The 13,506-nt window shown below is 33.5% G+C and overlaps 1 protein-coding gene across 1 annotated transcript in view; it reads left to right on the plus strand.

The window, feature by feature from the left end:
- The first annotated feature begins 842 nt into the window (after nucleotides 1–842).
- SPOPL (speckle-type POZ protein-like) overlaps nucleotides 843–13,506 on the plus strand; it is a 23,936-nt gene continuing 11,272 nt past the window's right edge. The window contains exons 1-7 of the mRNA XM_011935689.1: nucleotides 843–980; nucleotides 1,169–1,290; nucleotides 1,567–1,718; nucleotides 3,272–3,399; nucleotides 9,737–9,914; nucleotides 9,996–10,051; nucleotides 11,542–11,664. Of these exons, the coding sequence (XP_011791079.1) occupies nucleotides 903–980; nucleotides 1,169–1,290; nucleotides 1,567–1,718; nucleotides 3,272–3,399; nucleotides 9,737–9,914; nucleotides 9,996–10,051; nucleotides 11,542–11,664 (837 nt within the window). The 5' untranslated portion in view covers nucleotides 843–902. The remainder of the gene's footprint in view (nucleotides 981–1,168; nucleotides 1,291–1,566; nucleotides 1,719–3,271; nucleotides 3,400–9,736; nucleotides 9,915–9,995; nucleotides 10,052–11,541; nucleotides 11,665–13,506) is intronic.

Raw genomic sequence — 13,506 nt, forward strand, 5'->3', positions numbered from 1 at the left:
AGCATAGGGTTCTCCAGACTTCAGTACATATATTGTCATGTAATCTTGAAACCGTCTTGCACCTCAAGAGTGCACTGCTTATGTAGCTTATTCTGATTGTGCCTCTTTCTTTTAGTAAGTTACAAAGCAGCAGCATCTGGTCACTAATATCCTGGTTAGGTTATGAAGAGGTAATTATGCATCCCATGGTATACAGTACAAGTATAGTACAACTAACTGGGAGGAAATTTTATGACATAGTATGTCTCGGTAAGAAGCACTCTGTTAGGGATGAAGTCTTATCAGAGAACCTGTTGTCTGAGATAGACGTAAACTTTCGTAGAAAGTCTGTATTTCTTCTTACGGAGCATTCATTGCCTGTTACATTCCATTCTATGTTTTGCTTGATGAAAACTTCTGTAGTCTGACAGATGGGTAACTAGTATTTATAGTTCTAACTTTGCAAACCTTTTTGTTTTCATGACTATGTCAATAAAAGGGTGAAGGAAGGTAAACCAGATATTAACTGATGTCATTATGTTTCCAAGGTATTTTGTGATTTTGTGTATATGCTCTTACTCTTAAACTATACGTTATTTTAAAATTTGGGATTTTTCGGAGAACATGTCTTTACAAAATAATCTTATCTATAAATACTATGTTTGTTTAGATTTCAAGTGTTATATGTTACAAAAACTTATTTTATATTTCTTAAAATCATTAAATTTATTTAAAATTCTCACATGTTCCTTCATAACCTAGTTTGGGATAGTAATTGTTTCATGTCTGTTTAAATATGTCTTCCCTCTTGATTCTGTCATTTAAATTTTTTAATCAGTACATCAGATTTCTTTCCTTTGTAGGTAAGGTAGTCAACTGTGTGGGGTACTACGTAAATCCTAAAAGACTACAATAAAGTGGCAATGTCTCGGGAACCTACCCCACCTCTACCTGGAGATATGTCTACTGGTCCCATAGCAGAAAGCTGGTGTTACACACAGGTACATGCTCTTAAAAATCCCTCACTTTATGTCACTTATAAATTTTACAGTATGTTGAGAATATTATTGTGAAACACTTTGCCATAGTTATTAGAAGTGTTAGAAGACTGGATCATAGGATGTTGAACATGTAACAAGTTAAAAGTATTAGCGTCATCATTATAAAAGTGGTTTTCTGAATCTCTTAGGTTAAAGTAGTAAAATTTTCCTACATGTGGACCATTAATAACTTCAGTTTTTGTCGAGAGGAAATGGGTGAAGTGTTAAAAAGTTCAACATTTTCATCTGGCCCAAGTGACAAAATGAAATGGTAAGATTTTTGTTTGCTCTGGATTTTTGTTTTTTGTTTTTGATGTGATCATCATCTGCTCATGATTTTGTTGTTATTGTTCCTGAATGAGTATTACTATAATTTCATATTAGATTGGTAATATGTTCCTAATTGTGTGGGGAATTTTAAAGAACTGTGAGGATGTTGACAGGAGTGCTGTTTGTGACATTAACATATGATTTCAGTATTCTCTCTCTCTCTCTCATGCTTTTCAAGTATTGTATTCCTCCATGTGAGCTTATTGTTTTATTTTAGGTGCCTGAGGGTAAACCCAAAGGGATTAGATGATGAAAGTAAAGACTACTTGTCCTTGTATTTGCTTTTAGTCAGCTGTCCCAAAAGTGAAGTTCGAGCAAAATTCAAATTTTCCCTTCTGAATGCTAAAAGGGAAGAAACAAAAGCAATGGGTAAGTGATTTGCAAACTGAGTGAAGACATTCCTGTATAACTACATATTGTGACTTCTTCTGCACCTTTACCTAGAAAAGTCTGGGGCTTTTTTCCACTAAAATCTGCTTAACCTGAAACTTTTAATTTGACCATTATTTAAATCCAGCAGAGAGCTATAATTATTTTACTGAGTCTTAGACTTCGTAAAACATGTAAAAATGATTAATAATATTACTTCTGTGTGTCCTAAAATGACATCCCAGTTGTCACTTAGAAAAATAGTTACTGTTAGGGTAAGGTGCCTGGTTCAGTGCTTGGTATGAAAAATAGTTGTTGTTAGGGTAAGGTGCCTGGTTCAGTGCTTGGTATATATAATAGGTGCTCAGGAAACATTTCTCTCTTGCCTTTTTTGCCAGGTAATAAAATCTGAAGAACAATGAGAAAGAGATAGAGTGCCCTGATATTTCATCACTAGAATTTTTTGAGCAGTGGATTGAACACTGACTGAAAGGAGCTGTTTTTCTTAGTTTCAGGGCCTATTAATTTCAGTCCAAAATTCACATATATAGCCAGCTAAAATGCAGTAGTAGCCTTGAGCTTCATAATAGAAGAGTGATGTAGGAAATGTACATTGTGTATGGCAGGAGAATAATATTTTCTATAAATAAATCACAGAATCAAATAACTTTTGATTACAGAAAATTCACATTCACATACATTTTTAAATAATATATTGCTAACATAGTATATATTTTCACATTGTCTTACCTTAAGATAGTGGAGTATTTCAGGTACATTGATTACTGATTTTCCACTTCCATTTTATTCTTTGTATAATAGATGATGAATACTTTCTGTAGAGGTTCTTGTTTACTGCCTAGTATATAGTTGTTATAGAGTGAGTACCTTAGGCATTTGAATATTTACTTCAGATATTTATTAAATCTATTACAAATTACATGAAAAGCATCTTTTGGACTTTTATGAAAAATTCTTTTTAGGGGAGAGGAGGTTATGTCTGGAGACTTAGGAATGATAAAGGACTTTATTTAGCTTTTTCACAGGTTCATGGATTTTTCTATAGTTGGATAAAACTTAAATCAGTGGGATGGTTATGCCAGGAAAGCTTAAACATGCCTTGATATTTAGAACATCCATTTTTAAAGGGAGAAGCAGGAAATAAGATGTATGTTTCTTACCAGATTCTGATATAAGATGATGAGTAGTGTGCCTGTACCAACATATTTTGATCCTATTTCATTGTCTTTTAGGGCCTAGAGTGTTCAAAAGGTCTCTTCCTTCTCCATAACATTTGATCTGACTTTTCTATTTGAGATCCAGAAGTCTGAAATTGAGCTCATTGACAATGGCCAAAATTGAGTAGGCATGTGAAGTTACTGTTTCTACCTGACTTAAAACTCTTACGACATTTGATTTATAAACACAAATATCTGCAATTTTTATGATGGATGTATTGACAAGTCCTGTTTTCACACATTTAACTGTGTTACCATGTTTAAAAAGTCTCTTGGATATTTATTTTATTTAAACTCTATTCTGTTTTCCACCAGAAAGCCAAAGAGCATATCGATTTGTGCAAGGGAAGGACTGGGGTTTTAAAAAATTCATTAGAAGGGACTTTTTGCTTGACGAAGCGAATGGTCTTTTACCAGATGACAAGCTTACATTATTTTGTGAGGTGGGTACATCTTTTATTCTAAGGAACCCCATGGTTTATTTAGTGATATGGCAAAAGTATAAACTGGATTAATAACCCTTTAAAAATTAATTGGTATAGTTCATCAAGTTTCATTTGTAAATTCTTGACTAGAAAAAGCTGTAGAAAATTCTTGACTACAAATCAGTGTAATGACCCAGTCTGGAAACATGTCATATTTCTAGCTGTAATTTATGTGTACACTTATACTACAACACTGCATCCTTCTTCTCTTGAAAAGACTGTGAATGTGAATATGTGAACATTCCTAAATATTTTCTTCATTCTGAATAACTGACATAGATTGTCACTTTTTAAAAAAATTTGCAGATTGATTGTATTCAACATTATTACTGAGAGTTTATCAGTTTGAACCCAGAAGTACCTGGAAAACATTGAGAAGCTTTCTGGTTGTTCAGGCAGTTGGATTAATCTAATCAAATAGCATTCTAAGAAATAGTTCTCAAATTTTTAAGATATGCCTGTGTCTGTTGACAAACTTATAAGGTGTAATTATGTGCATAGAATGGCATATTTTGAAAGTTACTAGCATTGCCTCTGCCAATAACGTACACTTAACGATTTGTCCTAATTTGATGTTTGGATTTGCTTTTGTCATGTTATCATTAGGTAGTTTTATCTATATGAATTTTTGAGATTCACCTTTGGACTGAATTCAAGGATTATATTTTTAACCAGTACAGTTTATATAGAGAATATACATCAGTAACAGTTTTATCAAAATGTTTAAGGCAGTTGATAATTTTCATAAGAAAGATAGTTGAAAAGATTTTTATCAAGTATTCAGCAGTAGATATATTTCAACAGATTATCATGGACAGATGAGTGTGTTAGGAGTATAATAACTTCTTTAAGTTAGCTGTAATCTTTTTACAGTAAGTGTGTAAGATTTCTTGACAAGATTACAAACTAATTGATGACATTATGTCAGAAGAATAATTGAAATATGCCGCCAGGGACTATATAATTGCATCTTATTTTTTACTTAGACCCGTTAACTGTATGATGAGTTTATTATGAATACAATTATTTGGTTGACAAAGCACATAGCACAAGTCTTATTAAGTAATTGGGAAGAAAACAGTATTTGTTGCTAATCGGCAGATATTCTAAGTAGTATTCTAAATAAATATAGGTTATGCTATATAAAATTTTTAGCATACTTACTGTAGAGTCTTCCAGAATTTTAGCAGTTATCCTAAATTTCAACGTGTAAATTTTTAAAATGTTAATTTAGAACAGAAAGGATCTTAAAGGCTATTTGATCCAATTTTAACAAAAACAAAAAATGACCAGCTAAAATAGCTGTAGAAATGAACCTTTTTAGAAAATACCTTTTTTTTTTTTTAGAATTGAAATCATATTTACAGATATTCTCCTAAGTACACTGTGCTGGAACCTAGACAAGCAAGAAATTCAGAAATAAGGCTGAAATTAAGTTTAAGATTTTTTTTTTTTGTATGCTTGGTATCCATATGCCACCTGCTTAGTGACCCCCAAAAACAAAACCCAGCATGACATATATTTTAAATTTGGCATCGACCAGATTCATTTTTGGATCCTGAAATATACATCTTTTTGCTGATATAGATAATTATACCCTGGGCACCGTATTTAGCATAGGTGGGCAAAAGGTACTTTTAACTAACATTCTTCATGCCCTCCATTATTTCTTCCACCCCGCTCACGGATGCCCTTCCTTCTACAGAATCTCCAGCACTGCTTGCAGAAGAGGAGGAAGCATTGCGCTACCCTTCCTAAAGAACTGCCTCCTCCCCCTCCCCTGCAAGTGGTGCTGTAGACAGGTAAGGCAGTTGGGTGCTACCCTTTTTTGCACAAAACATAACTTAATCTTGCAAGTTCCCTACAGTGGTTAAAGTAGCCAGAGATAGAGATTGGTAGCAGTGTAAGCAGCTCCGCCCTCTTTCCCAAAGTGATGCAGAAAACAGGAATTGAGAAATAAGTAAGAAAACTAGAAAACTGGTTAGTTTAATTTATCTTTTGAAATCCAACAGATTTTAAATACTCTGATAGTCTACAGACCCATGCCATTTCATGATACACAGGAAAAATATATATACAGATACAATATATATAAACAAGTATTTCATGAGGTTTAACTAGCTCATTTTTAAGGACACATCTTTTTTCCCATCCTGTTTATCTTTTGCTAAGATAGTGTCTTAGTCCATTTCATGTTGCCATTAACAGAATACCTGAGATTAGGTAATTTTAAAAGAACAGAATTTTTATTGGCTCATGGTTCTGGAGGCTTTGAAGTCCAAGATTAAGGCTACATCTGGTGAGGTCCTTTTTCTCACATCATAACATGGTGGAAGTCATCACATGGTGAGAAAGACAGAGAAGAGGTGAGGGGAAGAGTGGGGGTTGATGGAGGGTAGGAGGGTGTATGTGTGTGAGAGCAGGCCAGACTCGCATTAATAAACCCATTGTCTCAGTAAACACATTAATCCATTCATGAGGTTAGAGTCCTCATGAGCTCGTTACCTCTGAAAGGTCTCACCTCTCAAGAGTGTTGTATTGGGTATTAAATTTCCAACATATGATCTTTGTGGAATACATTCAAATCATAGCAGATAGCCTTTCTGTTTTAAAATAATTATATATGATAGTGGGTGGAAGTTGGGATTTATTTTCTAAAAAGCCCTTTCTTGGCAAAATGAAAAGTTGACTACCCTATTTCTGTCACCAGATTTTTAAAAAAATGACACCAGTCTATGAAAGTCAAAAAGTCTAAAACTCACTATTCTGGAAGATATTCATGTGAAATTCGACTGTTAAAAGTTTCTCACTTTGGAGCCAGTGTGGTGGGTGTTTGGCTAGTTGATCAAAATGGCAAAATTGTAGTACTATGCAGCATTGGAAATTCCTGGCTTTTAGAATTAGTTGGAAAATTCAGATTTCAAAAACTGGAACCAATAGTTAGCTCTGCATTGGAAGAGACCCACATTTTTCAGGATAGTCACAGATTAGATCCCTCAAATGCTCCTTGTCACTCTAAACTATATTCTTTGAGTTGAGCCAAAAGCAAATTTGAAAAAGGACTGTCAAATGACTTTGAGGCTTTGCTTTGCAACATGTAACAATTTTGAGGATTGCACATTTGCCTTTTTGTGTGTGTGTGTGTGTGTGTGAAAGAAGCATAAATTTGACCTCAGAAAAGAATCTCAGCCTTTTTCCTGAATTTTTTATTCTAGGTTCCATTCAGTAAGAGTATTCATTACCTGCATTTGAGTATGTGATAGATAAAACCAAATTTTTAACATTTTCTTAAATATAGGTATCAAGAAAATCAGAATCCATTGCATGTGTCAATTTTTAATTAGATCATTAATTTCTGCTCTATAAGTAGTCTCTTGAATACTCTTTGGAGTATGAAGTGTTAATTATGTATCTTAGTTAAAATTTGTGGTTGCTGTGATAATACTATGTAGATAGGTATATCAATGATACAAATCTTCTGAATTGTTCTTGCTTATACAGGATACAAATATAATATCAATATCTGTGTCTGATAATATTGTCTTTATTTTTTAATCCTTTTATTACCTGATTTTTTGCCAAATTTTTAATTAAATACGTTATTTTGAATTCATTAAGAGACAGTAAATAGAATTCAAGAAATCATTTCTGAAATTAAATGCATCATCACATTTTGTAACTCTGCTGTATATATCATGCAAGACATTGAACAGATCCAGTTTTTCTCTCTAGAAATTTCAAGAGCAGTGCTTGATATGAACAAATAAATGCTGTTGGGGTCTAAAGAGCTGATCCCTTATGAAACCTTGAATATTACCACCAACATTTTTTGTGTCTATATCATTAGGTTATAAGTGTAGTAGAATAGGGCAGTTGGGTAAAGATTAGTGAAACTTTTTTTCTCTTTTACAGTTATTAAAATTTTAGACTTAATTTGATTAAAAACTTGATAAGATAGGAGAACTTTTATTGGCAGATTTATTTATTTATACAATATCTTGTGGCTCCCATACTTAGAGAAACATCTCACAAGATTGTTGTAATAAATGCTTTTTGATCATAATTGTGTTAATGTTGCTAATTTTTAAAAATATCAAAAAAATATTGCACAAACAGCCATAAAGAAAGGAATCTGGGCCAGGCGCAGTAGTTCATGCCTGTAATCCCAGCACTTTGGGAGGCTGAGGCAGGTGAATCACGAGGTCGGGAGATTGAGACCATCATGGCTAACACGGTTAAAAACCCGTCTCTAAAAATACAAAAGATTAGCCAGGCATGGTGGCGGGCGCCTGTAGTCCCAGCTACTTGGGAGGCTGAGGCAGGAGAATGGCGTGAACCCGGGAGGCAGAACTTGCAGGGAGCCTAGATCGCGCCACTACACTCCAGCCTGGGCAACAGAGCAAGACTCCATCTGAAAAAGAAAAAAGAAAAGAAAGGAATCTGGAGATTTAAGTGTAGTCTTCCTTTCGTACTAGCCAGCACAATGTGGTTTGGAACACTTTGTTTACCTTGTCTTTAGCACGGTTTGAAATCTCTTTATCAAATAAGGTAAATAGATTGGATGATTTCTATGACACACATGATTTCAAAAGGTTAATATGTAAATTTAGGGCAAAAGTGGTTAATAAAAATATCCTCAGAAAAATAAAAATTTTCTGATTTTTCTTTAGAAGTGTGTGTTCATTCACATGAGATACATGTTTGTGTGTTTGGATGTATTGGGACTTCTGAGACTTAATCTTCTCCAAACATTTTACATTATTAGACTTTGTTAGCATGTTGGTAGTTTAGCAAATTTATTTCTGATTCTGTTTTCTGCATAGTTTATTGTATATATGTGTGTCCTTATTTATATTTTACTTAATAAAAGCCTGATGAAATATTGTTAAATTAATACAGCTATCTATTGCTGCGTAACAAATGATCCCAAAACTTAGAAGTTGAAAACAGCAATAGATGAATAACGTAGCAGTTTTTGTTTGTTTGTTTTAAAGTCATTTACTTTGAAACATTTACTTAGTAGTTAAGGTAGTGTTTTCTTTAAATGTATTTTTTACATGTGTTAAATGTAATGTGAAATTGTTAATAGCATAGTAGAATTCGTTTTTTAAAAAAGTGGTGTGCAGCCAGGTGCAGTGGCTCATACCTGTAATCCCAACTCTTTGGGAGGTCAAGGCAGGTGGATCACTTAAGGTCAGGGGTTGAAGACCAGCCCGACCAACATGGTGAAACCCCTTCTCTACTAAAAACTACAAAAATTAGCCGGGTATGGTGGTGCACACCTGTAATCCCAGCTACTCGGGAGATCTGAGGCAGGAGAATCACTTGAACCCAGGAGGCAGTGGTTGCAGTGAGCCGAGATCACACCACTGCACTCCAGCCTGGGCAACAGAGCCAGACTTTGTCTCAAAAATAAAAAATAAATAAAATAAAATTTTTTAAAAAGTTGTGTGCAAGACTTAGTAGTGTTTTAGGATATTATTCAGTATATAGTCATCTTTTATGGGAAATAACTTAATCCATATTATATTGGAATCTCTATAAAAATAATACTGTAATCATACCTACTTTTATTGATTATTAAGTAAATAACGGTCTGCAAATTGAACTAAATTATATTGCTCTTGCTGTTGATCTTCCATAAAAGATTTTCATGAACTTTAATAATTACAGTTGCTTTTGTGGAAGTTTTTGTACCTTAACATTTAAATCAGTTTAATATGTATTTAAATTAGTTTTACTAGAAGTGAAACATTAGGAATAACACTTTAAACATTAGGAATAACACTTTAAACACTTCTCAATTTGCATATCATAGACTAATTTTATCACCTTTTTTATACTGTAAAAAGTCATTTTGACTTCTAAACAAAATACTATGTTTATGTGCATATAGTAAAATTTAAATTAGATAGGTTTGAAGTGTAAGAAAATAAAAAAGAAATTTATTTCTCCACCTCACAAAGATGTATTCTTGTTTGAGTTTATATCATATTGTGGCTTTTCTATTGAGAAGTATTTTTGTAATTACTTTAATAATCAAGCATTCTGACCAATTGATAAGCCATTTATTTACATAAAATAAATTGAAAAAGATCTATATTATTTCTAATTTTTTCATTTCTCTCCTTTAAATTGTGTTTTTAATTTAAGTTTCTAGATATTACAAATTTTGATTAGGAGTACATTGAATTATCCAAATAATCTTAAACATAAAAAAATTGAAGTATAGACTTAAAGTAATTATTGATATTACTTTGTGAAAGTGTTTTTCTTGCTGTTCCTTTTTTATTAGGTGAGTGTGGTCCAAGATTCAGTAAACATATCAGGACATACTAATACAAATACTTTGAAGGTGCCTGAGTGTCGTCTAGCAGAAGATTTAGGTAATCTCTGGGAAAACACAAGATTTACAGACTGCAGTTTTTTCGTGAGAGGACAAGAATTTAAAGCTCATAAATCTGTGCTTGCAGGTACTTTCTACTTACGGGGTAATATAGTACATTTAAAAAATATATTTATGCATAAAATAATGATGCATAATCTTGTTACAGCTCGATCCCCAGTTTTTAACGCCATGTTTGAACATGAAATGGAAGAAAGCAAAAAGGTAAACATGGCTTAAAGGCTAATATTTAATTTATACAAAGGTAAAGTAGTTGGCTGTATGTTTTAAAAGTAGTAGTGCAATGTTCTCATTGTCATACTGTGTGATAAGCAGGGAAAATTTTTACAAATAAGAAAAAATGTGTTCTATAATAGAACAATAGATGTAGCTCAATGTGGATGTGCAGTGAATATTCCAGGGAACAGCTATTTTTTATGCCCATCTGGTAGGTAAATTGGATAGTTGTTATCCCAAAGGATAGTTATCCAAAGGACTCTTCTGGTCCATAGCTATTTGAGCAAAGTCTCTGTTCAAGGTATATATTCTCCCTTTGTAGACTTTATGGATTGATTTTTGGAATCTGTTTTCTAGCAACAAAAATAACATAGATGACATCAGTATTATTGTATACCAACTGTAAAATCAGGATGTTACCTACTTGACTCCCCCAGATGTTTCTCTTTCACTTGTCATCGTGAAATGTAGTTATGTTAGAGATCAAAGGTTAGTTCTTTGCTCTTTGCATAACTTGTGGACTGTAGGGCTCCAGCTGGACAACTCCAGAGTTTATTCATGTGGCTTAATTTTATTCTTTCTGCAGAACTAGATGCTGCAATAAAATAACTGCTTTCTTTCTCCAAATTTTGGTTTGGGGAGAGGCTGTGATCAGCCTTCTGATCACTTTCAAGTTGGGAGACATCAAGGATATCATATACTGTTGACATCAAGGGGTCCGAAAAATTTGCTGTCATTTAGCTAGATATTTAGCCTTATTGATCTCAGCAAAGAAACTAAATACAAAAACATGCAGTGAAAAAGCACTAGTCCTCTTTGGACTTGACTGTTTTTCAGGTAAGCAAGGAAGTGCCAGTATTTGATAATACATGCTATTTTTGCAAATGGGAGAATTCTGAGATAGTGGGCTTTGTTGTTACCTCTCTGGTACCTTGCCCTACTTTTGATTAATTCTGGAAATAAAACTGTTTTTTATAGAGTCTTAGGTGTTGTATTAGGACCTAGGGATTCAACAAAGAAAGGGTTAATAGCCAGTGTCCTTTAGAATAGTGATCAGAAACTTAACACAGATGTGTTTTATTTGGCTTATAGTTTTCTGTTTGTTTACTTGTGTGTGGTTTTTTTTTTTTTTTTTTAACTGCTTTTAATTGAAAACTTGGGGCTCCTTTTTCCACATGGTGGTGCTTGGCTTGGTCTGAATATCCAGATGTGGGCTCTCCAGCTGGCCATGGTTCCCACCTCTCCGATAGTGTATGCTTTTCCTCTTGGACTTGTCCACTTCACTTTGCTGAAGTACTTAATGAAGATGTACCTACCTCAATTTTAAAGTAGAATTTAGAAATATCTGTATATGTGTATTTGAGTTATACACTATTTTAGTGTAGATGTAGGGCTTTTAAATTACTGTCAAAGATTCACTTTGGTTCATTTGTGTGTGCATTTTTTTTAAACTTTTTTGTGTTGTTTTTCGATATCAGAATCGAGTGGAAATAAATGATTTAGACCCTGAAGTTTTTAAAGAAATGATGAGATTCATTTACACAGGGAGAGCACCAAACCTTGACAAAATGGCTGACAACTTGTTGGCAGCTGCAGACAAAGTAAGTAATTAGGTCTTAAGGAACCAAAATATACCCTCAAGCTTGATTTATATAGAAAACTGTCATCAAATGAAAACTCCAAATAACTCGTATTATTTGTAGATGGCTCTTGAGAGCTTTATGAAATACCATATAGTGGGGTAATCTGGAAATGACATTTTTTTTTTTAAGTCACAATGTGAAAAGCATCTTGAACCAGAAAGAAGTGTTTTTTTTTCATGGGAGAGTAACCTGTAAACTCAGTCGTTTTAAGTGTATATGGACTTCCATTTAAAAGAACACACACAGTGGCATATGTAATTTTCAGGTATTTTTAGTCTTGAGATGTAGTGCATGACCTTTTTTAAAAAAAGGAAAAAATATTGGATATTATGTAACTTGATTCTTTCCATGTAGAGATGGTTTTTCATTATGACAGCATAGAAAGAGCAAAAACAATATTAACGATTTTGTAATTTTTTTTGTAATGGTGATTTTTTTGAAGGCAGAGAAACTGCAGAAAACATCAGAAAAATGTATAAGCCAATGGTTCTCAATCATAAAAGCACATTCAGTGTACAAGTTCACATATGCATATATGTATGTATATCTGTACTTATGCATGTGTATGTGTCGATGGATGGTATGTGTGTATATATACACATCATTTGAAAAATGTTACTATTAGGGAAACTGGACCAAGTGTATATGGAATCTATTTTTTCTGACAACTGCACATGAATCTGTGACTGTCTCAATAAAAACTTAAAACACCATTTGCAATAGCGGCATCGTCAGTACTAAATACATAGATATACATTTGAAAAAAGAGGTTTAAAACCTGTACATTGAAAATTACAAAGATATACTGTGTGATGCTGAGGTTTAGGGTGTGATTGACCCCATCACCCAGGTAACGATCATAGTACCCAATAATAGGTAAGTTTTCATTCCTTGCCCCCCTCCCTCTCTACCCCCTCAAGGAGTCCTCAGTGTCTGTTGTTCCCATCTTTATGTCCATGGCATTACACAATATACCTTTGTAACAAATCTGCACATGTATCTCCCTGATTTTAAAATAAAAGTTGAAAAGAAAAAAAGAATTACAAAATATGCTAGAAGAAACTCAGGAAGACTTAAATAAGTACATAAATCTTGTCCATGGACTGAAAGTCTCAATATTATTAAAATGTCATTTGTCTTTAAAATTGATAGTAGAGTCACCATATTCCTCTCAAGATTCTAGCAGTCTTTTTTCTTTTTTCTTTTCCAGAAGTTGACAAGCTGATTTAAGATTTTATGTGTAATAACTTTGGGGAAAAAAAGAATAAAGTAGAGGACTAACACTACTTGATATCATGACTTACTATAAAGCCTTAGAAATTAAGACAGTGTGGTCCGGGCGCAGTGGCTCAAGCCTGTAATCCCAACATTTTGGAAGGCCAAAGTGAACGGATCACTAGAGGTCAGGAGTTCAAGATCAGCCTGGCCGACATGGTAAATGAAACCTTGTCTCTACTAAAAATACAAAAATTAGCTGGGCGTGGTGTTGTGTGCCTGTAATTCCAGTTTCTTGGGAGGCTGAGGCAGGAGAATTGCTTGAACCCAGGAGACAGAGGTTTCAGTGAGCCAAGATCATGCCACTGCACTGCAGCCTGGGCAAAAAAAGCAAGATTCCATCTCAAAAAAAAAAGAAAGTAATGCAAAATGGATCATAAACCTAAAAATCTAAAACTTCTAAAAGAAAACATAGGAGAAAGTCCTTGTGATGTTAGGTTAGGCAGAGATTTCTTAGCTGTGGCTCCAAAAAATCTTTAAAAGAAAAAAATGATAAAATAGACTTCAATAAAATTTCTTTTTTTT

This window comes from Colobus angolensis, unplaced genomic scaffold (assembly GCF_000951035.1).
Source record: "Colobus angolensis palliatus isolate OR3802 unplaced genomic scaffold, Cang.pa_1.0 Scaffold147, whole genome shotgun sequence".
Taxonomy (NCBI): Eukaryota; Metazoa; Chordata; class Mammalia; order Primates; family Cercopithecidae; genus Colobus; species Colobus angolensis.